General features: G+C 39.3%; 1 protein-coding gene across 1 annotated transcript in view; it reads right to left on the bottom strand.

Moving 5' to 3' along the window:
* The window catches only part of MAGI2 (membrane associated guanylate kinase, WW and PDZ domain containing 2), a 1320860-nt gene that overhangs the window by 151320 nt on the left and 1144303 nt on the right, over positions 1–25237 (bottom strand). The window contains exons 13-14 of the mRNA XM_047751755.1: positions 11884–11975; positions 1915–2107 (exon numbers count right to left, since the gene is read on the bottom strand). Of these exons, the coding sequence (XP_047607711.1) occupies positions 1915–2107; positions 11884–11975 (285 nt within the window). The remainder of the gene's footprint in view (positions 1–1914; positions 2108–11883; positions 11976–25237) is intronic.

Here is a 25237-nt window from a genome sequence, read left to right as displayed (position 1 = left end):
TAAAGTTGGTGAGAACTGCAGCAAAGAGCATCTTCACGGAAGTCACATGATCCACAAATTGCAAGAACACATTTTTTGCAGCAATTGGCATACACTCCAATAGCCTGGGTTGATTAGAACAAAATTTAATTTGCAATAATCAGCTGGTGGCAAGGGGAGCATGAAATTATGTTGGTGCATTGGTTTTGCACTTTGTAGTGTATTTCCTTGTAAATCAGGTATCTTTTTAATTTATCTTTGGGTTACAGAACATATAGCATGGCAAACTTTTTATTAAAAATCACTCTGGAGGGAGAGAGAGACAGTTAAATGTTAACCAAGCAAACACTGTCTTCCTCCTGGCATCTCACCCAAGGATAAGGAATAATTCAAGGTGTTTTACTTCACTGGGTCAAGTGGTCTGCCATGAATTTCTGAAGATGAATGGCACTTCTTAGCAAAAGCTCCATAGGATACAAGGTACACATGGGTCTCTACTGGTGAGGGTTGACAATCCTTCTGACTTGCCCTTTTAAATGACTGCCCTTGCTCAAAGTCTATTTTCTAGAAGACTCAAATAGAAAAGGATATTTAGTTTAGCTAATAAACCTTATTCTCTTGAGGCATTCATAGCCTGTGATTAGCTGGTGGCCCTTTTATGGATTCAAATGTGTTATGATAATAACACATATGGAAGACTCCTTATGTTAGGGAGTGACATTTGCTAAAGTTGTTCTAATATCTTTGAATTCATTGGACATGGGATCAGTGGTAGAGATGCGGAGGGGGTGCTGAAAATGACATACAGAAAGAAGCAGTGGCTGGGGAGTTAAGAGTTTGTGCATGGTCACTGACTCTCTGCAGACCACTGGGCGAGCTCCTTACTCTCTGGGCCTCCGTTTCCTCATCTATAACATGAGAGTTGATGTTGCTCTTTCTAAGGTCCCTCCTAACTCCAGCTTGATCAGTCTGTAAGAGAAGCAGTCAGGGGCTAAGCAGAGAGGTCAGCAGGCCACTAGGGTAGGTGACAACAGGATATCTTTGGTACTGCCATGCCTGTAATTCACAGGGCAAAACACAGGCAGTTTGGGACTCTATTCCAAATGTTACTGAGAGCTCAGATCATAAAAAAGTGTGGTGCTTGTAACAGATGTATTCCTTACAAATATAAATCTTTTGAGGGGATTAAGATGAAGCGATATAAATTGAATCATATCATGACTCTGAGGAATGACTTTTAAATGTCTTGGTGGGTTCTTTTATGAAACTGAGAAAGTGGTTATAAAGGGAATAATTACTTCTACTTTATCTGTTTCATAACTTTGGAGTTATATGAATTGTGTTTTCTCAGAGTGACGTACAGCTATATTTTTCTAAATCAGGTAATTGTTTTATTGTTACCTTTTATCAGGCTCTATAAAGGAAGCTAATTTTCTTTCCTAGTTGCCTTATTATGGTATCAGAATGCTGCGGTTCTTGGTTTGTAAACACAATAAGGAACATTTTCAAAAGCTTTATATTTCAGTACTATAATATTCTTATAACTAGCATCTACTAAAAAGCAAAGAGCATACACAAATTACCCCCGGGCTTTCCTAGAAATTTTTCATGACTCTATAGAAAATGTCAGCCTCAAAGACTGCTTGGAAATGCACTACTGGGGTGAAAACCTGATGTTCTGGCCACGGTATATGGGCTCTGAATTGAAAAAACCAAAACAAAACACCGAGAACAGAATCCACACTTCACTTCTTTATTTGTGTTGGGCCTGGCAAGGCTTTCAAAATCATAGCTACACGTAGAATATCTAGGTTGGTTTTTCCCTTCATATAATATAGAAACTGATTTAAAATGTTATCTCAAGTGTCCGGACCATGACTCAGAAAAGCATCTCCCCACCTAAACCCCGACTTACTGCTGGTTTGAGTTACGTACCTCCACATAGCACCTTTCTTCTCACAGTGAGGTTGACCTGCCCGTTTCGGGCTGCATGGTGCATAAGGTCAATGACATAGCGGTGGGTCTTGCCAGCCACTGGAATCCCATCCACATAGACGAGCTCGTCTCCTGGGTGTAGGCGGCCGTCTCTGTCAGCCGAGCCCATGGCGATGACGGCGCCAATCAAAATCTAGAGAAGCGGTGAGAAGGAAAGGACATTTATGTTTCAAACCTTATTTTTCCTGTCTGTTTGTCTGTCTGTCTGTCTGTCTATCTATCTATCTAGTAACTCAGTGGAAGATTTATTCTCTCATTCTATCCTCTGCCCCAAATTTGAGCATGTACCTGAAAACTGAAAAATGAGACGCTGGATTTGCAGCAACATGGATGCAACTAGAGATTACCATGCTAAGTGAAGTAAGTCAAAAAGAAAAAGAACAGGAGTTCCCGTCGTGGCTCAGTGGTTAACGAATCCGACTAGGAACCATGAGGTTGCAGGTTCGATCCCTGGCCTCGCTCAGTGGGGTAAGGATCTGGCGTTGCTGTGAGCTCTGGTATAGGTCACAAATGAGGCTCAGATTCTGTGTTGCTGTGGCTGTGGTGTAGGTCGGTGGCTACAGCTCCAATTAGACCCCTAGCCTGGGAATCTCCATGTGCTGCAGGAGTGGCCCTAGAAAAGGCAAAAAGACAAAAAAAAAAAAAAGAAAGAAAAAGAGCAAATACCATATGACATCATTTATATGTAGAATCTCAAATATGGCACAAATGAACCTATTTATAAAACAGAGACAGACTAACAGACATAGAGAAGAGACTTGTGATTGCCAAGGGGGAAGGAGGAGGGAGTGGGATGGATGGGGAGTTTGGGGTTAGTAGATGCAAACTACCACATTTAGAATGGATCAACAACAAGGTCCTACTGGATAGCACAGGGAATCATATCCAATCTCCTGGAATATAGACCATGAAGGAAAAGAATATAAAAAAGAATATAAACATATATATAACTGAGTCACTTTGCTGTATAACAGAAATTGGCACAACACTGTAAATCAACTATACTTTAATAAGAATTAAGTAAGAAAAATGAGAGGCTGATAGGATGCCCTTCTAACTTTTCCAAGTTGCTAGCCCTTCTTAGAGAAATAAATGTTTTGAACTCGCTGCTGAAGTTCAAAACATGGCCATAAAGTTTGGGGGACACTTGTTAAGTGTGCTAAATTATCACCTTTAAGCCCAAATAATCTGATGCTATTGGCCATGGTGTATGCACTCTGAACTGAAAACAAACAAACAAACAAACAAAACACTGAGAACGGAATCCACACTCCACTTCTTTATTTGTGTTTGGCTTGGGCAAGGCTTTTTAACCTCTGTGAGCCTCAATCTCTTCACCTGCAAAACGGGGAAATAAAATAATAGGACCTGCTTTATGGAATTGTTGGGAGAAATGAAGGAAATGATGCATGGGAAGCATTAACTCAGCTCAGGGCACAGAGGTGGTGCTCCAAAAATGTCAGGGGGAAACCAGCTGCTGTATATTATTAAGTTCTGAGAAAGGTTCAAAGGGTTTTTGATTTTTGATTTTGCTTTGAAAAGCTGGCAGTAGAGAGAAAAACAAAATAAGGCAAAACTCATGGTTGGCTTTCCTGGTCAGCTGACCTACTTAAAAAACTCAGTCAAATATCCAAATTTTCGCTCCATTCCTTTGAATACTTTCTTAGAGCATGTCCTCCACACAAAGGATGTCGCTAGTTCTGCCTGTCCTCTGCAATACTTCTGCTGTTTAGGTGGTTACTATACCAGGAAACGTGGAGGAACACATCAGGTATAATAAGTCCTTGAACCAAGGACTGTGATGAAAAGCATAAAGCAAGGTTTCCCACTTCCCGTTAGAAACACTCAATTAGTGTCCAATTAGGCATTTTTCCTTTCTTGGAGGAAAGACAATAGCATTACATATTTTATTTTTGCTGTTTAATCTATAAACATTTTTTTCAACTCATAGACAACAGAGTTCAAAAGAATAGCTTTTTTTTTTTTTTTTGCCACAGCATCTCAAAGCAGTGGTTACCATTGTCGGGAGACATGTTTCTGCAATATTTTCTTAGCCTCTTTGCTTCTATTTTCTATGCTGAAAACTCCATCTTGTCCTGCTTTATTTATCCCATCTTCCCGCTTGAAAAACAGTCACAGTGCTGTAAATGACTTAAGCTTAAGAACAAAGACCTAAAGGCCTAAGTTATTCATATGGTCAGCTGAATGGAGACATAATGCGTTGGTCTAGGCATCCAGGACCTGTGCAGATAGGCACTCTGTTTGCACAGCATGATATGTCCTCTAAAGAATAAGAGGAAGATGAGCCTCATGGCTCCAAGGGGTTTATGAGGTGTTCTTAGCAGGATATGCATTAGCAGGGAGAACTGAGTTGCAAACCTAGGCACACCGGGTTGCTGCAGATAGGCATGCTGTCTGCAGAAGCACAATGGTGATTCTCTAGATGCTATGCATAGATAGCTGACACCAAGCTTCCTCAATGCTAATGATTATTAAATGACTAAAGGTCAGAATAAAAGCTTAACCAGCTACCAGCTATGTGTTTTTTAAAATAATAAAAAAACCTCCTATATTCTGCACCTATAGCCCCCTCCTCACTTGATGTAATCCTAAAAAGCACAATAAAAGCAGTGTGGTTTCTTGAGGCAGCGCTCTTGGTCCCTGAGATCTTGAGTCCTCTGGTTCCCACCTTTAATTAAGATAAATGCCTCTGTATCTTATTTTATCTTAATCTTTTCCTTAAGTTTCACAGCACCCATTCTTCAGCTCTCACCTGCTGAGCTGGTCTCGGCATACCATTAGTCTGATAATAGTCTAGGTTGGATTGTAGGTCTTTATAAAATGATCCCTTGCTCACAGATTGATTTCTTTCAGGCACTAATTACTTTCAAATCTCAGATCTGTGGATTCTAGCTAAGCTGCAGAGCTGTTCCACAGTGACCTGCAGCCTTGCATGTCTTCAGGTCTGGCAGCAGACAATTCCTTCTTACTTGCTCATGCTGCTCAGTGTGGCTCTTCAACAGAGTGACCAGATAGAAACACCCAGGCCTTCTCAGGTATATGCAAAATTGTGGTCTGAAGCCCCCCCCCCCCCCCAACCAGGACTTTATAGCCTTGGGCCACTGAATAACTAACTCTCTTTATCCTCAGGAATGAATTCCCCACCACTACAGCTGTGTTTTCCCTGTGCCTGGGGGGTAGGGTGGGGTGGGGCGTAGGTTTGCTTCCATGTTGAATATTGGTGCTGTGATGACTGATTCACTATTGTTCTCACAGGAAACACACCTCCTGCCTTGGATTGGCTGGGCTGTACCCATTTGCTATCGTCCAGCAGTCAGGCACACTTCTGATAGTCTCCATTTTCCCTTATTGTCATGCCAACCTGAAGTTGTGAGTTTCCTTCTAAAGATGTTCTAATCTTTTCTTCAAAAGACTCAACCCATTAAGGAGCCCTTCAAAGATTTAGTAAGTGCTTTGTGCAAAAGCCAGTTAAAATGAATGTTTATATTTCTCCACTGCCCCATGAAAATCTGCAATTGGCTGGGTGAGCCCAAAGAAAATGCCTCAACCCTTAGATTTCCTGTATGCTTCAGTGGGAGAGTGTATAGCTAGTTATAGAGAAAAAAACCGCTAGTGAATGTCTTAGCTGGGTAATTACCAAATTTAAGTTACAGTTCTGATTCTAACTGATGAAAATGAACTAAAAAATAGGTTAGAACTGAGAGAGCTACTGCTCCACAAAAATATTAAAGGTGCCATTTCACTCAGGAAAATTCTCCTTCCTCTCTTGCTATAGGAAAACAGCAGAGATAAACTCTTGAAGTTACCTTCTGTGTTACCAGTTTAATATCATCCATTAAAGGAAGAGTCTCAGTAAAACATTTGTTTTTCTATTATGTAACTATGATATGAAGTACTCTCCCTCACTAATTAATTCATCTATCCAGCAAATAGCCACTGAGTCCAAGGATAATTCTAGGTGCTAGGAATCTATCAGTGAACAATAAACAAAACTCCCTGTTCTATAGAGTCATTCTTGTAGTCAGACAGTAATAAATGTAAAAATTATGGGAGCTCCCATCGTGGCTCAGTGGAAATGAATCTGCCTAGTATCCATGAGGATGCAGGTTCAATCCCTGGCCTTGTTCAGTGGGTTAAAGATTCAGCATTGCTGTGAGCTGTTGTATAGGTTGCAGACTCAGCTTGGATCCCAAGTTGCTGTGGCTGTGGTGTAGGCCAGCAGCTACAGGTCTGATTCGACCCCTAGCCTGGGAACCTCCGTATACTGCAGGTGCGACCCTAAAAAAAAAAAAAAAAAAGTAAAAATTATGTTGTAGCCAACAGGCATGTACAATAAAAAGATATAGAGCAAGGTGGGGTGCTGGGTAGGTGGATGTCAGCTATGTGGCCAAGGTGGTTGGGCAGGTTGGAGCAGGCCTCATGGAGAAGCTGATATTTGAGCAAAGACTGAAGTTCCCTGGACACATCTTGAAGCTTTAGTCTTCAAACTTTAGTTTGTTCTATCAAATCTTACATATTTTTTTCTAAATAGTGTATTCAATATAATTTTGTATGGTATTATATGTATACACACACACATATATATATACATATATATTATTGTGTAATTACATTGTATAATCCACCCTCTACCTTGTTTCAAAAAAGGTTGCCATAGTTATGAAACAAACCAAAGTTGAGCTGAGCATGGTGAACTGAAAGAGGCATCACAGCTGCCTGCCCAGAGCTACATACATGCGTTACACTTGCTCCTTCCTTTAGGAACTGCTGCCTTTGCCAGGAAGAAGCTGGCCACATGCAGTCACTGCTTCTGGAACTCATGCTACAGTTGTTCCTTAGCCTTTGGCCAATTTATACCTTCGTGCCCTGTATTTCACTGATGACACAAGCTGGCCCTGTGTGTCCCTCTATTCAGGTGCAGCAAAAAAAAAAAAAAAAAAAAAAAACCCACAAGTTTTGTTTCCTCTTTAATTCAAATATGCTTTGTACACTTGACACATTTGATTAGTTTATTTCCTATCTGCCATCGCACTGCAGGGACTAGATAATCTATGATTCCTTCTTGCATTGTAACTCACATTGGCTTCCACCTTATGTTCTCCTAAACTCTTAAAAACATGCCTCAGGATATCTGATCCTTTAAGTCAGTGGTTCTCAAACTTTAGGTGCGCATGAATCATTCTGTGAGCTTGTGAAAACAGAATTCTGCATTATGCGGAGAGTGATGAGTGAGTGATTCTACAGGCCTGGGGTGGAACCTGAGATTCTGCATGTTTAACAAGCTCCCAGGAGGGGTGCTGGGTGCTTTGGTCTGTAGATTTAACACACTTTGAGTAGCCAGGTTCTGAGTATTCTCACTTGGTCCAATGGCCACACAATCCATGGTCTCACTGGTCACATTCCAAGTTCTCGGAGGGACTTGTCCTCTGGTACCTGGGCTGAGGTCCCTGCCCCTTCACATGGGCCACTTTCCAGGTCTGCTGAGTGCATGGTCTGGGCTCCCTGACATATCAGGCTACTTTCCATCTGGTCTTGCTGACCCCTGGCTACCACGGCCAGTGAGACTTGCCAGTCAACACTCATCGCCTCCCTCTGTCCTCACTGGATCCTTCAACCTCTGAGGACCCTTTAGCCCCACTCATGAGTTTTCTCATTGCTTTTAGAGAGGTTCTTTTTCCTGCCTCTATTACTTTGGCCCTGAAGGAAAGCTCTGCGGCAAAAAAACAGATCAAGAAAGACCTCTTACCCCAAACTACTGACTAGCATCCCTTTTCAGCTGCATTCTCTAAAAAGCAAAGGAATCAAAACTCCACAACTCTACTTTATCTTATAGGCTGTGAGGGGACAGAACAAAGTGAAGTATTTAATATGAAATAACAGCAATTCACATTCACAGAAATTCAAGTGGCTGATATCCTAGTAAGCCAAGGGAAAAAACTAACAGAAGAAAGAGAACAAAAACAAATAGGAAACAAAACCTAGATCACCTTTGCAGTCCTTTTAAATCCTATAATTCTTTCCCACACTACCTAATGTCAGTTTAACCCCAGCAGATCTGATCTGCAATATATATAGCTCATGGCAACCTGACAAGGTGGCAAGCAGACTTCAGACTCTTGCCTTTTGAAACTCCTCCGCAAGTTTGCCCCAGACTCGAGTGCCAAGGCCTATGTCTATCAACACCTCTCTTCTTCTATGAACGGTTTTTCTCCACACAGCTCTTTCTTTACTGCAGTGTTTTCCAAACCTTTCCATCTTGATGCCTTCCCGTCTCTTTTCAGATCACAGCTGGAAATCCCATTTTCATTCCTTTGTGGCAGTTTTTTTATTTCTTTCTATTTCTATTGTTATTTAACTGTGAAAAATATTGCCTTTTGCAGGAAAAATGCCCATATGCTTTGTCTGAGCTGGGGTCCTGCTGTTCATTATTTGCCAAAAGCCGTGCTGTCGTGTTTAATGTACACCCTGAGATGTCAATACCATTTTGTCTACATGGAGGCAGAAACCTGTTTGATGTAATTTAGGAGACCTCCTGTGGTTGGGGACCAAGTCACCTCACGTGCCTCTCCTTTTGTAGCATATCAGTCATTAAATGAGGCTAGAGCATTTTGTTTGTATATTATCTGTGGACTCAGAGTGGAAGGAAGCAGGATGGAAAGGCAAATGGGAGACCTCTATGGTAAGCTCACTCTTCCTGACATGGTCTTTCAGAGGTGCAACATTCTGGTTTTTAAGACATTATATTCTTGTTTTGCATGCTTTACGGAGATTTCAGCTTCTACTTTATGGTTTAACCATCAAAATTGTAACTTGCAGCAGGAGTGTGTCTTAAATCATTCATATGAAAGAATAAACCAGAATAAATCTAAATAAATACAATGAGGATAAACAGTAAAACATGTAATCTGAGGCTTATCATAAAAACTGGATGCCTGCCCACTGGAGGGGAGAAAAGACTCTGCAGTGCAAAGCCAGAAGTTCAGAAGAACTGGGACCCAGGAAACCTATGTACTGACCTGGCAGAAAGCTATCCTGAGGCTGAGTGGTGCCCATGGCTGCATTCACACACTTGAGCTTCATTTTGAGCAATATGTGTTTAATGTAACAATTCTCTTGCTTCTATGTTCAGTTAGGCCAAGTTCAGCTAGACTTTTCCTCCCCCTTTTTTTTTTTTTCTTTCTTTTTTTAAATCAGCCACACCCAGGGCATATGGGAGCTCCCAGGCCAGGAAGCTAAGCTGAGCCACATCAGTGACCTGTGCCACAGCTGAAGTAATGCTGGGTCCTTAACCCACTGTGACACAGCGAGGACTCTGACTTCCTTTCCTGAGCTAGCTGGTGCTATACTCTTCCTATGTCTCAATCATGCAATTCCCTCTACCTCTGAAGAGGGGGGGGCGTGAAGAGAATATGCAACTATGAATGTGCTGCTAGATTATTCATAAAGTGGGAAAAGCATGAGCCTACGGAAGTGAGGGGAGTCTGGCAAAGTAAGAATTTTATATTTCAAAGACTGGACTGAAGTCAGCATTATGAGAAGATTGGAACTTTGGTGTTTCCCCTTACATTTGTTTTACAAGCTTAATCTTTTACTTGTATTTATATGTAAGAAAAGAGACCTGATCCTATTTCTGTGCTCAGGAGCCATAAAAACCACGATCTGGTCCTGGCTTGAAGAGTCCTTTGGCACAAAATATTCATCTTTCCAATTTCTTTCACGTAAATCCTCTGGGATGAGAGTCTCAAAGGCAGCAAACACAATAAATAGCATAGGCATTAGGCACTTTGGGGAACTGTGACCAAGCTCAGGCTAAAAGGAACCACTGCTTGGTTCCAGCCAGCTGTTGTCATTTAGTAAGGCAAGCTCCACGTGGCTAGAGGTATTTTTCAAGAGAAGATGGGGCTCGGAGGTGGTAAAAATGTGAGACTACCTGGTGTGCAGCAACAGGTAGTTGGGGAGCTAACAAAGCACGCTGTAAGGCTCCTAGGTGTGCTCTGCTAGAATCAGGCCACTTTAGTTCTACAGAGCCTGTAGAACTTAGAGGCCTCAAAATAGGTACACTCTGGATCACTTTTTTTTTTTTGCTCTGAGAAGCTCATTCAACAGTTTTGGCTTGGGGAAGAGGACTCTCTTCAATTTTACTTAACAAATATTTATTGTGCCAGGCTCTGTGCTGCCTTGGAAGACACAAACACCAGCAAAACATGACCCTTGCTTCAAGAAACTCCCAGATTGGTGAGGGTTTTTTAAAAAGCATGTTAATCAGTGCATTATGGAATAAATAGGGGAAGACCCCTTCAAGTGTTAAGTTTGAGGCATTACGTTAGTAAAAGTGCAATGGATTCTGGTAGATTTACCTGAAATACCCTACAAAAGTTTCAGCTTATAGTGGCCCAGTATCCCATAAAATGTTACGAAGATCACCTTAAATTGTCATTTATTTTATTTTGGATACAGTTTTGTTTTCATTCTTTCATTTGGTGTCTTTTAAACATACGGCTGTGTAATAAAGATTTACAAATAAAGAATTTGGCCTCAGCCCACAGAGTGTTCTGGCCTTTCTTAAAAGGTAATCTCTGTACCTTTGGTAGAAGAGTGTCTTTGTGGTCCATAGTAAGCACCTTGGGCCATACTGAGAACCTGTACCCTCACCCTTGGAGTCCATGCTCAGCCTCCCAGAGTTTTCCGTAGTCAGGGCCTCATCAACCATCTGGTCCAACTTAACTCAAAGGATGGAGGCAGCCTCTCAGGTTCCTGTCAAGTTCTCATTCATCTGCAAGAATACCTCTCCTAGGAAGGAGCTCACTCTCTCCCTAAGGCAATCTACTTCACTTTGGACAGTTTTAATTTTTACAGATTCCTCGAACTTACAGGTTAAATTTTTTTTTTTTTTCTCCTGAAGATGTCTGCCTGTCTGTGGTTCCAGTTTTATCTTCTGGGACAATCTATCAATAAGAGAGATGATGATGGTAAACATTTACTCAACCTCTAATGTGATCCAGGGCTTTATCTATGTAACCATCTTTAATTCTTAAAGCAACTCAATGAGAGAAGACTAGTCTTATCTTCATCTTGCAGTTGAGAACACTGAGGCTTACAGCATTGGTCTCTTGCCTGAACTAGGTTGGGGTATGGCACCTGGGTTGGTTCGGTGTGCCATTTATTTAAACCTTTTATGAACGTAACTTAGTCACACTGTATACTATTTAAGACACATCTTTTACAATGAGTATGCTGTGACTGATATTTTAATACATGCTCATTAAGTCTAACTTTGTTTTCTGTATGTTAACTAATACTGTTATTTTATGCTTTAACCCTGATGTATAATAATTTATAAAATTTCTCCACAGCCCTTCCCAAATTCCTACTATTGTGCCAGTTGATGCTGACTTCATGAACATCCTCTCACGGTGATCCCCAAATTTAGATATGGCTGAGATTCTGCCTTGAACTTGGTGTCACTTCTGTTGATCCCTGTGTTTTCCCTCTCCTGTAGTTTGGGTTGAAAACATACACAATTCTGCTGTTCCAAGTCATCTCCTCCCATATATCTTCTGCCATACTGCATGTTTATCTATGAGATGCTGCCCAGAGAGACCAGGGATCCAATACAATTAAATAATCAAAATATCCAAGAAGAATCCAATCCATTCTAAGAAAGAGTGATGTCCCTCTCTTAATGAAATGTATCTCGATTTACAAGGATGTGTTGGCATGGAAACAACAGCATGTTTTGAAAACTTAAAGAGCAAGGAAAAAAACAAACCTCAAAAAATTTTATGTGAATCCTAAAAGATTTCCTTTCAGATATCATACTGAATGTTTCCCCTCGTTACACACATGCAGTATAACCCAAAGGGTGGAAATAAAGAGGATTCAACTCACAGGCTGTCCAGGCTCATCTCCCCCGAGAATCCTGAAGCCGAATCCAGACTCCATCCTGCGAAGGTGAACATCCAGCTCCTTATAATCTGGACCTGGCATAAAAGAGATCCCAATGAGTAATGAATATGGCCTCCTCCCCGTCCCCTGAGGAACTGAACACACCAATGATAAGTTAATTTTGTGGATGTGATTAATGGCAGTGCTGTTAGAGTTGGTGAAGAGCACAGAGGGAAAAAAACGGTAACAAAAAAAGAGGCATTCCAAAATCAGGTAGTCCCTGGATTAACAGGGATCAGCCAAGGGTATTAACTAGTGTATCACCACAGGGGGAAAGAGCACGTGAATTTTCTGAGTGAAAAAGTCGAAGTCTCTGTAATTCTTTCTTTTTCTGAAAGCATTGAGATTGCCCTCAAGAAGACTGGCCGTCACTTTGGGGGTATTACTCTGACTAGAAGGATTGTTTTAGGAGTAAGAGAGACCATATGGCAACACACCGAAAGTACCTGGTAAAGCACTATCTCGTAATTTACTAATAGCTGTTTATGACTTGATGGCTCCCATCTAATGTGTGTTTGTGTGTGTGTGGTGGTGCTGGGGCAGATATCAACTTACACCTAATAGAAGCTGTCTCTTTAAAGCCATTTAAGTTAGACAGTATAAAATTTAAACTTTTCCCAATTGGGGTTTGAGTGAAGTTTTACTTTTCCAACAAATTCCTTTAGGTTTTCATAACTTAGGGGTAGAAACTGCTTGGGTCGAAGTGAACTCTTATCCTCCCCAAACATTTTAAAATGTGGAAGCCACTAGCAGATTTACTACTGACTTCATAAACATATCCAAAATAAATGAGAAGAGGAATACTTTTCTGCTGTCAGCGGAAAGAACAGAAAGGTACTTAAAATAAGCTGGGAAATTCTACCCGGATGTCATTTTTTTTTCAACCCTAGAATAAATAAACTAAAACCATAAGAAATCTTTTGGCTTTTTAAGGAGACTATGATTTAAGCTTACCCCCTGCTCCTGACCCAGTGAACCTTACTCGGGGCAAACGTCTCAATCATGACTGGGTTGGACAAACTATTGAGGCCACTGTTAGGATGTCAATCAATGACGAGCAACACTGGGGGATACTTATTAAGGCCATCCTTTGCTTAAGAAGTATTTAATGATCTTTGGGCCTTGATGTCAGTTCCAAGTATCAGAGCTGACAGAAGCAAGAATTAAGCTAAATTCTCCCTGCTTAAATAGGATGATTTTGGAAACCAGGATGGGATTTCAGAGGAGAATCCTCCTGGGACAGCAAGCTACGACTGAGCCATTTGGATAGACAGTAATAGTCACAGATGAGAGAGAGAGACTCAATAAATGATGCCTACTGAATCTTTTCTAGGCTCTACAGTAAGTGCAGCTGCTAAAGCCATACATTAAACAAAGCACAATGATAGAGGGCTTGCCTTGGTGCCCTCCAATTTAGGCTGTGCATTTCCGGGGAAATAGGAAAGACAAGTCACTCAGTTCTGAAATGTAGGTATAAGCTGTTTGTGTCTCATGCTCTCAAGAAAAAACAAAACAAAACTGAATCTGGCACACAGGTACATATGTATATATGTATCTATCATCCAAGACTCTATGACTTTCATGACATTTATAGCCAGATGCTGATATTACCAAAGTCTTTTCCATTCAATGGCGGATATAAAACTCAAAGAAGAAAAACCAATTGGATCTCCACATCCATTAGTCATCCCATTGGAACTGAATAATCATTCCTATTTTGAAGATAAGACAACCTAGAAGAATTCAATTCTGATTAGTTGAGTAATAAAAGGAAAATGAAAACTCTGCCCTACACTCTACGAGTCTTGGGTAACTTTTGGACTCAGTTTATCTGGAGGTCTACAATGTCATACATGAAACCACATATTGGGGTGTGCTAAGCCTTTGGGAATCTGGAGGCACATGGAGTAGCCCTAAAAAATCATGGCAGATGCCTGTACTCCTCGCAAGGGAGGCAGAAAGTTGAGGGGAGATGGGAGGATGATAGGTAATGCCCAGTCACTGTTCAAACCCCTAAAGCTCAGTTATGACTGCTCACAGCAATCTCTTCTCTAGATTACTTCAGTCTTAGAGGACTCTAGACTCTATACATATAAATCACAAAGAGAGCATGACATATCTTTGACACTTAAAATGATAGAGCTAGTATATGTTTAACCAGAACCTTTCATCTACTTGTAGATTTTTCTCATTTTTGCATCACTACTGAATATGGTTTAAGTGCTAAATTGTTCCTCCCGTGACTTCAGCACCAATCCATATTGCATGAGGAGCTCTAAGAGGAGTTTACTCTGTGATCCATTTTATTTGCTAAGTAAAACTTTCCTCCAAGGAAACGATGCAATTATAACAATCCCAGTAACAGAATATTGAGATGTGCCAAGGTACAAAGGAGTTGTTTTGTGTCAGAAAATGTTGTGATTCCTGGGGGGAATGGAAAACTTTTTCTTTAATGAATAACTCAGGACTCCTTTTTATTTAGGAAAAAATATAGATGTTTGGTGGTTAATTTTATTTAACTCCAAAGAACTCTGAAGATATGAACAGGGCATATATCTTCCTCCCTTTATGCATCCTTTGGGTGCCTTTTGGTGACATTCTGATCTCCTGACTATTGCTCTGACTACTCTGATTTCAAATATAGGGTGATATATGCCAACCATGTTTCACTTTCCATTCTTTCAGGACGAGATGGCCAGCTTCATGGTTTATGAGCAAGTAGGGAGAGGCAAAGAGAGACCCATTAGAGAAATATGCCTATAGATGTAACTTATTTTTTATTTATTTGTTAATTTTGAACACAGACTCAGAGGCTGCAAGGTATGGGAATATTTAGGGAAATAGTCAACTGGAAAAAAAAGTTTAAATGATAGGGCCTTAAGGCAACAGCATTTTTTGTTGTTGTTGTTGTTATCATGTAAGGAAAATATTATCTTTTACAAAGATAATTTTTCTTTTGAATCTCCTCTCACCTCCCCTTTTGGGCCTAGCTTTACCAAATAAGTAAAATTATACGTGCAAAGGTAGAAACATTACTCTTTTTCCGCCCTGTTTTGTTAGTTCTCTTGAAAGATTATGATGTATCTGACATTCTCCTTTAGTTGCCCTTCTGGCCTGACAACACGTTGAAAATGATTATATCATAACAGAAATATAGACCAATGGAACAGGATAGAAAGCCCAGATATAAAGCCAAGTACCTATGGTCAACTAATCCATGACAAAGGAAGACAGAACATATAGTGGAAGAGAGATAGCCTCTTCAATAAATGGTGCTGGGAAGACTGGAAAGCTACATGTAAAAGAATGAAAGTAGAAAACTATCTCTACATGTAAAAGAATGAAAGTAGAAAACTATCTAACACCGTTTACAAAAATAAGCTCGAAATAGATTAAAGTCCTAAAAATAAGGCCAGACACTATAAAACTCCTAGAAGAAAACATAGGCAGAATGCTCTTTGACATAAATCACAGCAACCTCTTGTTTGATCCACCTCCTAGAATAATGACAGTAAATATACAAATAAACTAATGGGACCTAATCAAACTCAAAACTTTTGCACAGCAAAGGAAATCATTAAAAAAAAAAAAAAAGACAACCCACAGAATGGGAGAGTATCTTTGCCAATGATGCAACAGACAAGGGCCTGATCTCCAAAATACAAAAACAACCCATGCAACTCAACAACAATAAAAAAAACCCAACTGAAAAATGTGCAGAAGACCTAAACAGACATTTCTCCCAAGAAGACATACGAATGGCCAACAGGCATATGAAAAAATGCTCAATATCAACTAATTATTAGAGAAATGCAAATCAAAACTGCAGTGAAGTACCACCTCACACCACTCAGAATGGCCATCATTAACAAGTCAACAAATAAATGCTTGAGAGGGTGTGGAGAAAAAGGTACCTCCCTCCACTGTTGCTGGGAATGTAAATTGGTACAACTACTATGGAAAACAGTATGGAGGTACCTCAGGAAACTAAATATAGAGCTACAATGTGATCCAGCAATTCCACTTTTGGGCATCTATCTGGACAAAACTTTCAGCAAAAAAGATACATGCACTCATATGTTCATAGCAGCCCTATTCACAACAGCCAAGACATGGAAACAACCTGAAGGTCCATCAACAGATGAATGGATTAAGAAGATGTGGTACATATATATAATGGGATAGTACTCAGCCACAAAAAGGACAAACTAATGCCATTTGTAGCAACATGGAGGATCTAGAGACTCTCATATTAAGTGAAGTAATCCAGAAAAAAAAAAAAGACAAATATCATATGGTATCACTAATTCGTGGAATCTAAAATATGGAACAGATAATCCTATATAAAACAAACAAAATATAGAAACAGAGCATGGACAATAAAAGCAGACTTGGGGCTTCCAAGGGGGAAAGGGGAGGGAGTGGGATGGATGGGCATTTTGGGGTTTTTTTTGGATGCAAACTATTATATTTGGAATGGATGGGCAATGGGATCCTACTGTACAGCACAGGGAAATGTGTGTGATTGGGTCACTTTGCTGTACAACAGAACCTGACAAAACATTGTAAATCTACTTTAATATTAATAAAAAAATTTTTTTTTTGGTCTTCTTGCTATTTCTTGGGACGCTTCCGCGGCATATGGAGGTTCCCAGGCTAGGGGTCGAATCGGAGCTGTAGACACCGGTCTACGCCAGAGCCACAGCAACGCGGGATCCGAGCCACGTCTGCAACCTATACCACAGCTCACGACAACGCCGGATCGTTAACCCACTGAGCAAGGGCAGGGACCGAACCCGCAACCTCATGTTACCTAGTCGGATTCGTTAACCAATACGCCACGACGGGAACTCCAATAAAAAATTTTAAAAATGATTGTATCGTGCTTTATCTCTTACCCTGTCAGTGCAAGAACTTGAGCAAAGAAATTCAAGGATCCCTCTTCACTCCACTGTTACAGAATTAACAATTCTCACCCCACTCTCAAGTTGGTTTGTAAACCATGCACCCCTAAGAGATGAAGGGGTCCAGTGGACATCTAATAGGACCTGAGTCACTCTGGATGTCACTCAATCATGTCCCCACCAACCTTTTTTTTTTTTCTTTCCCCTTCTGTATTCTTATTTACTACTTTTGTATTCTTTTATCTTCTTGTTCTTCAGCTTTTTTTGCAGAACTATCAGGGGTGCTCTCAGGCATTGCTTTGTGCAATTTAAGATGAGGCAGTGGTTGTGAAGAAATGGACTAAGGAGAAGCAAAAGACTCTTTGGATGTTGATGTTCAATGTCCAGTGTTGCTTGTTCCTTAGAAGTTGGGTCCTAGGATCCTCAGGCATTATGAAATGCCTGTAAAGATTCTCATCCTGGATGGGAACACTGTGGCAAGTTACAGGAATGGAATTTACAAATCCTGATTAATCCTGGGGTCCCACTAATATTGAAAAAGCTAATATGTTTAAATGGGCAAACGGTGGCCATATATTGGTAGCAGGGCAACCTCTCTCATAATAAAGGAAAGCAGAATTTCAAAAGCTGATTTTTATTTCTAAGACTCTAGGAAGACTTCACATGCTATATCTACCCTTGGTCTACTTTCTGAAAGACATGGCTTTGAGCACAGTTTCAGGGAAAAGGATGGGTACTGAATACAACTGATTAATTTTGTGAATGGATTCGAGCTTCAAAAATGCGAAGGACGGCATTTTTATGGATTAATTTGGCACATGGGATGCTGCTGTAAACATGTCAATTAAACTCTGGTACTTGAATCCCCTTTCATGTTTTAATTAAATATAAGCATCATGGGCTTATTAACACCATTTGGCATGGAGAATGAATTCATTCCATTCTTCCGCTGGAGAAAGTATTAATTTTTTGTTTTTTCCTTATAAAGATACCTAGGAAAAACAGTAAGAAGAAGGAAGGAATCAAGAATCGAAGGTGCTTATTAAATATGTCCCTGGTATATGGATTTCCAGTGCCCTCCAGATACAGAATGAGTTAAACAAGAAGTAAGTAGGTTCCATTGCTCAAATCTAACATCACCAAATAAATAATTCATTTCTGCCTTAAAAGAATCTCTTCTTCCCACTTTTTTTCTTTATACCTTTGGTAATAATGAATGTGGCCAGACACGTTTTAACTTTAGTAGAAGCCATCTCCCACATTCTCCACTTGGTTCTCTTCAAATAACCAAAGCCTTCAAATAAACTCAGACTTTCCCATTCTAAATACTCCCTCGCTCTCCCCATCCATTTCTCTCTCAGAAGAGTTGTCTCTGGTGAAGACTTCACTCTCATCTCTGACTTACTCTGGCCAGTATGGTTTCTGCTCTTTTGGCATTGCTCGGCTGCTCTCTTTATGGTCATTGGAGACATTCTAATGACCAAATCCAATGGCTATTTTTGCTTTGCTCATGCTGACTGATTTCTCTGTCTCATTTGATACTGCTAACACACTATTTTTGACCCCCCGATTTCTTTCATTTCTAAACAAGAAAATTCTCCTTCAGAAGTGATTTCTATTCTTGGTTTCTGTGATCCTCTACACATTGGCTCTCTTGTCTTTGGGTGGAGCTGTCCATGCAAAGGTCCCAAGTATGGATTCATTGTTTCTTATTAATATTCTGCCTTGGTGATGGCATACAACCTTTATCTACCTATAGTATTTCATTATTCAGAGCCTGTAGGAGTTGCTAAGTAAATATTTCTTAAATTTAATTGTTTTAAGATACTCACCAGTCAAGCGGACACAATAAAGCACTGCATTATCTCTTAGTTTCATAATGACATTACTTAGGACTTCCTACTATCAATTTTATCTCTGTACCAAAGCATCTGATGCAATTAAGATTAATAAAATACCTTATAATTATGATAAATATATCAGTCAAATTCATGAAAGTCAATTTGATAAAGAATATTTTATAAATTTGAGAAGTAGCATTGGAGATCTATTTATTTTGGATTTTCCAGAGTGGTTTCTTCACTTGTGTGGACACTTAACAAAATATTTGGATTGGTTCTTTTCCTGAAAATACAAACTGCATAGTAGTACAATACAGTCAAACTATAAGTTGTCTCTATCAAGTAATGTATAATATTTGAAATTGTAAAAATACCATTTTGCACATGTATCAAGGTAATATAAGCAATTACATAGTTCTCTTTCTCATTTTGCTTTTAAATAAAGTACATTCAGAAGCTGAGATTTTTGGGAAATGTGCTTGCTGCATCCAGTAAGCTGAGATTTAGAATTTCAAATTAAATCCTGCTTTCATTTTGCAACTGTAATTACCAGGTCTCATTTTCCCTCAGGGTATAAGATATTACTGAAAATTACAAGGACTTTACAGTCAGTATATAATGATAATTGTGCTTTAAAAAATTTCAGACCAAGCTAAACAAATACTTTAGACATTATTTGAGGACAAAATGCTAAGCAATATCTTCCATATTTTCTACATATCTCAAAAAAATGACATGGAAACTTACAGAATGAAATGATCTCAAGCACATATAGTCTCCAAGGGGTGTTAGAACATGCTGAGATGGATAATGAGCTGTCATCATGGAAACACTCTAGAGATGTGTGCTGTGAGCCCACAGACCTGAAATAGTACTATTATTATGAAACGCTCTTTTCAACAATTGTTTCAGTGTCTGGCTTTCAATCCAGCACTCTAACCAGCTGTTCAAAGTACTTCTTAAGAGTAAGAAAATCTGAATCTTCTATTTCCCCCTTCATTTCTACAATAACATGAAATATTTCAGTCCAAACCAAATTAATATGTATTTTCAGAATGGCGAGGTCAAAAATTTTTTTTCTTTTTAAGTAGCTTAATTGATTATTATTAAAAGCTCTTAAACTTGAAACTATGGTATTCTAATCTAACTTAATATACTATTGAAATATAACACCTTATAATTTGTATGGTTAAAAAATAAATTGATATAGGTACTTAATTGATGTGAAAACAATTTCATTCTACATTAGCAAAATTTTTAGTAAGACTGAAGGAAATGTTTACATTGCAAATATCTTGAGATTCTCTAGCTTCTTATTCCTATTTATCTGGTCTAATGCTGTCCACCATAAACAAAATGGAAGCTACATAGGTAATTTAAAAATCTCTAGGCATTCCCATCGTGGTGCAGCAGAAACAAATCCAACTAGGAACCATGAGGTTGCGGGTTTGATCCCTGGCCTTGCTCAGTGGGTTGGGGATCCGGCGTTGCCATGAGCTGTGGTGTAGGTCGAAGATGTGGCTTGGATCTGGCATTGCTGTGGCTGGGGTATAGGATGGCAGCTGCAGCTCCAATTTGACCCCTAGCCTGGGAACCTCCACATGCCATGGCTGCAGCCCTAAAAAGACAAAAAAACCCAAAAAAACTCTAGTAGTCATATTTTAAAGAGTCAAAAGAAACAAGTACAATCAATTTTAACAAAATGTTTAACCTAACATATCCAAAATATTATTTAAGCATTAATCAATATAAAAAATAATTAATATGATAATAATACATTTCTTTCTTTTGTACTAAGTTTTTGAAATCCAGTGTGGATTTTACACACATCTTATAGCACATCCAAACTCACATTTCAAGTGCCTAATACCCACATGTGTCTTCTTCTATATTGGACAGCATGGATTTAGTCAGTCTGGTGGCTTTAGTACCTGGTTTTTAATCTAGTCTTCAGCTTAAGCATTTTATGAAAGAACTTAATGAATGTGACTATTTTCTCTTGTCCTTTGTTTGTTTCCTTGGCAGCCACTTAGGACAAGCTTGGTGAAACCTGGCCTCTACCTTAAATACATGCTTATGTGGGTGCGTGAAATCAGCACAGTGATTATATACTAATAAACTGATACTACTCAAAATAATGGGTTGTTACACAAGATGAAAGACGTTTCAAATTCACAAGACTGTGAGTACTGATGAATACTTGCCAGAGGAATCCATTCGAAAACTGGTCCTTGGTGGCACTTGTTCTGGATGGGAAAATGGGGAATTAAAATTGAAATTCATTTATGGCATTTTAAAAGTTATCTTTACTTTTTTTAGTTGCAATTAGAACTCACCCCCAGTTCTGTGCTCATGTTAATGATTTTTTTTTTCTCTAAAATCCATGGGAGTTAATGGATAGATTCACCATTTTATGTACATAAATATGTCCGTAAATGTATTTCTTTCATATGCAGGTAAAAATCTGAATTCTTTTAGGTCAAAATGGAAAAAAAAAGATAACCATTTCAAACATTAGGCTTTGATTCTCATTATAAGAATGCTTATTTGAAAGTAATCAGAACCCGAAATATACACACAATAAATAAAGGCCTTTGAAATCAGGTTATCATATTGTGTCATCAAATACTAAAATGAAAAGTGAAAAATTCAATGATTGTGTTGATTTATGTACACCAGTCCAAATTTTATTTTATTTTATTTTTTTGGTCTTTTTTCCAGGGCTGCACTCGTGGCATATGGAGATTCCCAGGCTAGGGGTCTAATCGGAGCTGTAGCTGCCAGCCTACACCACAGCCACAGCAACTCGGGATCCGAGCCGCGTCTGTGACCTACACCACAGCTCATGGCAACACCAGATCCTTAACCCACTGAGCAAGGCCAGGGATTGAACCCACAACCTCATGGTTCCTAGTTAGGTTCGATAACCACTGAGCCATGATGGGAACTCCCAGTCCAAATATTTTGATACTTATAACTATTTGGATAGCTGAAGTTATATATAAGTCCTTGAGTAAAATTGATTTATTTTAGCAATGGGGATCCTTCATGAGAATTATGATGTTATCTACGCTACATATAAAAGTTTGTGGACATGAGTACAGAAACTATATATATGTATTCTATAATACATCTATGGAGTACTATAAAAAGGAATTTTATTATTAAACTTAAAAAATTAAAATAAGATCAGATTCTGACTGCTTTCTTACTGAGCTTTGTTTCAAATGAAGAGTTCTGCATAATACAACAATGAACAAGAAACGGAAGCCTCTGAGGGTGATGATGAGGCTGTACCCTATACAATCTGTCTCACTCATTGCAGGGATGGGAGAGAGGTGGGATGGGGGCAGCGGTGGGAATGAGACTCCCTGCTAGTCAATCTGTGTATTCACAGTAAAGGCAAAATTCATTTTCTAGCAGAATTTTTTTTTTTTTTTAAACCCTCCAAGTTTAGCACGAGTGCTTAGGATTATGAATTGAGAAATACCCTTTCATCATAAAGATGGAGCTATAACAGGGATGGAAGACTGTTCCTTTCTAAACACTTCCATTAGTTATAAAAGTGACATTTTATATTATCATACTCTCACTAGGACCTACTTGCCATCCAGCAATTACACTCAGTTTACTGCAGCCCCGAGAGTCTCATTTTTATTCATGAAAAGTACTTTGGGTTACATTGTCAACTTGTGCTACCAACAAAATGCTTTGACATACTAAATAACTTTCAACCAAGGACTGATTTTAGGGTTTACTTCTTATATTTCCACCCCCTTTTATCCCTTACCTGGTTCCAGGAGTGTTAAATTTTAGGCTACGGAAATAAATTTATAAGCCATCAGACTGAATCTAATTTCTAAAGCACATATGAAAAAACATGTCCCCAACCTCACTTTTATTTCACTATCTTTATTACTTAGCCATTTCTTTCTCCATTAAAAGGAACCTATAAGATGTTTAAGCAACACTGCAGTCATCTACAAAACTACTCAAAAATACTATTTTTGAAATTAGATTTCCAAATTAAAATCTACTCATGAAAAATAGCAAATATCACTTAGCCAAATTTACTGATCTCTTTTATCAATATATTATAACCACAAAGTGATGCATACTGTGATATATCAGAAACGCCAGCTGAAAGACAATTTTTTTTTTTACATATCAAACTATAACATAAATTATACTGAAGACGGCAATAACCGCTTTCCCAAGGAAACAAAGTACAGGAAATTAACCTTCAAGGTACGGTTAAGGACATTTTAAATGATAATGTTATTAAATTTTTTCTGGTCTTTTATGATTGTAATGTTAAAGTGTCTTAACATTTACATATCATCCTATTTTAATCTTTCAGTAAAATAAGACAGTGTGCTGGAGAGCATTTGTGGGTGGTGCTTTAAGGCCCCTGGACACCAGCAATGACTGAGAAAATAAGGCCAATTCTTGATCTAGCTGTTTTCAGACATGCAGATATTCTCCTAGAAGCCAAGACAGTCTTTATGATCACTGAAGAGCTCGCTGCCTGCAGGTATGGCAGCCATGAATTTATCAAAACCTTTCAAAGACCTATTGATGTTTCCAGCTTGACTGTGTTGAGTATTTAATCACAAGGGCAAAGGTGACTGGAGAAAAGAAGGCTCGAACAGAAGCAGGTGCCCAGGCTTCAACACCGTGGAGCTGAGCACAAGGAAGCTTGTGCATCTGGTGTGCTGGGGTTCCCACCATCTGTTTCCATTTAGAGTCTCAAGTCCTATGCTGTGGTGGTTGACAGTTTTATACCACCCCAGCTTTTCAAGGGCTCTGCCATTCGGATGGGTTACAGTGAAAACTACAACCCTTGTTCACTAATAACAAGGAAAGAGCAGCAGAGAAACCTAAATGGTTTAGAAATACAAGCACCCATCTGGGACAAGCCGTGAATTGTATGTGCATTACAAATACTGAGCAATGAAAGAATTCCACAACGAACAACAAACATGTAGGATAAAAGCCATAGACGTGAAAACACAAAGGTCCATTTTTGATCAGCTATGACTAATAATTTCATTTCAAATTTAGTACTAAAAACAGTTTTGTTCCTCCATTATGCTCTTTAACTGGCCTGTGGTTACTCTCTGCTACCTTTGGTGCAATATTCACTGCTTATTGTGGGTTAATGCTTCCTCATTTCTCAAAAGAAATATTGATCAGGTGAGCTCATTTTGAAGAAATTCCAGAGGAATTTCTGTTCCAAGGAGGTCCTACCAGAAGGCACATTATACCATACGGATCTCCGACACTTTTACGATCCTACATTTGAGTGATGTCTTACTGCAAAGGACTATGGACATGTTGTGCTTCATAAATTGTTTATTTATAATAACCAGGGTTCAATGTGAAGAGAAAAAAAGTTTGAACAACTTCAGTCATAATTTAACTTGGGTTCACACCCAGGGACAGAATTATAAGGGAAGAGACTCGGGAACAAGGATTTTTCTTCTCTGTCTCTTTCTGCTTTCACCAGCTTGTCTGCTCCAGCTTCTAAGTCTGCAATGGGAGTGCTCAAGAAATGGCCCCGCAAGCTAAGGGTGACAAAGATCAACCTTTAACATAAATATGACTTAAAGAAAAGTGTAGCAGTAGGACGGAGCCCTCACTGCTAAATCACCGAGGTCATGAGCACGATCAAAACTTTATTCTATAGGATTCCAAAGTGAGCCATTCCCATTTTCTTTGGGAAGCACTTTGGTTTGCCAGGCTTGGCCTTAAAAAGAGAAGCCAGGATAGCCATTTTTCTACAATCTTTCCTAGGAGCCCAAAGACACACCATATCAACTCCCTTTGGCCCTGTGACTATTGCAGTGTTGAATCTGATTTATTCTTTGTGATAAGAATGAGGACTTCACTCAAACGAGTGACGCCTAACTACCATACCTTTTCTTCTTAGTTTGCCATGCTCTGGATTTGCACATCTGCACAGTTTCCTGGCTATGCAAGTTCGCTGTGAGTTTGGCTACCAAGACCTGTCACTACATATATCTTTACCTGAAATGATGGATAAAACATACAGACAAAAATCCGGTCAGCCAAATAAATTAGCTTGAAAGACATCTGAGTAGGTTTTAACATATTTATTCATGGTCTGCACATGTATGCTTTTCTTAGACAGTAATGATGTGTATTTCTTTAAGGGACTATGTAGTAAATGGAAACCATATATTGTATCATCCCAATAAGGACAGTCTGGCATGAAAAGGGAGCTATTAATTATGCAGGACAACATAGAACGGGACGGTCCCAGGCAAACTGGCATGTGCAGTCACCCATGTAGTCTTATGGGTAAGTAGGCCATTATAAAATGCTTCTTATCATATCAGAAATAAATGGCTGAAGCAATGGTGCAATCACATATAGAGAAAGAATGGCAGGAGGAGGTGGGAAGGGGAGGGAAAGAGGTGAGGGCTTTTAGAAGGTCTTTTTCCTCAAGGTTAGAAATGGTGTACAGAGCCCAACATTGAGAATGCTAGCATACAAACTGAGACAATTCATACCCTTCCTCTTGTGACT

The sequence above is a fragment of the Phacochoerus africanus genome, chromosome 11 (assembly GCF_016906955.1).
Source record: "Phacochoerus africanus isolate WHEZ1 chromosome 11, ROS_Pafr_v1, whole genome shotgun sequence".
In the NCBI taxonomy this organism is placed as follows: Eukaryota; Metazoa; Chordata; class Mammalia; order Artiodactyla; family Suidae; genus Phacochoerus; species Phacochoerus africanus.
This window is presented reverse-complemented; position numbering and strand designations above follow the sequence as displayed.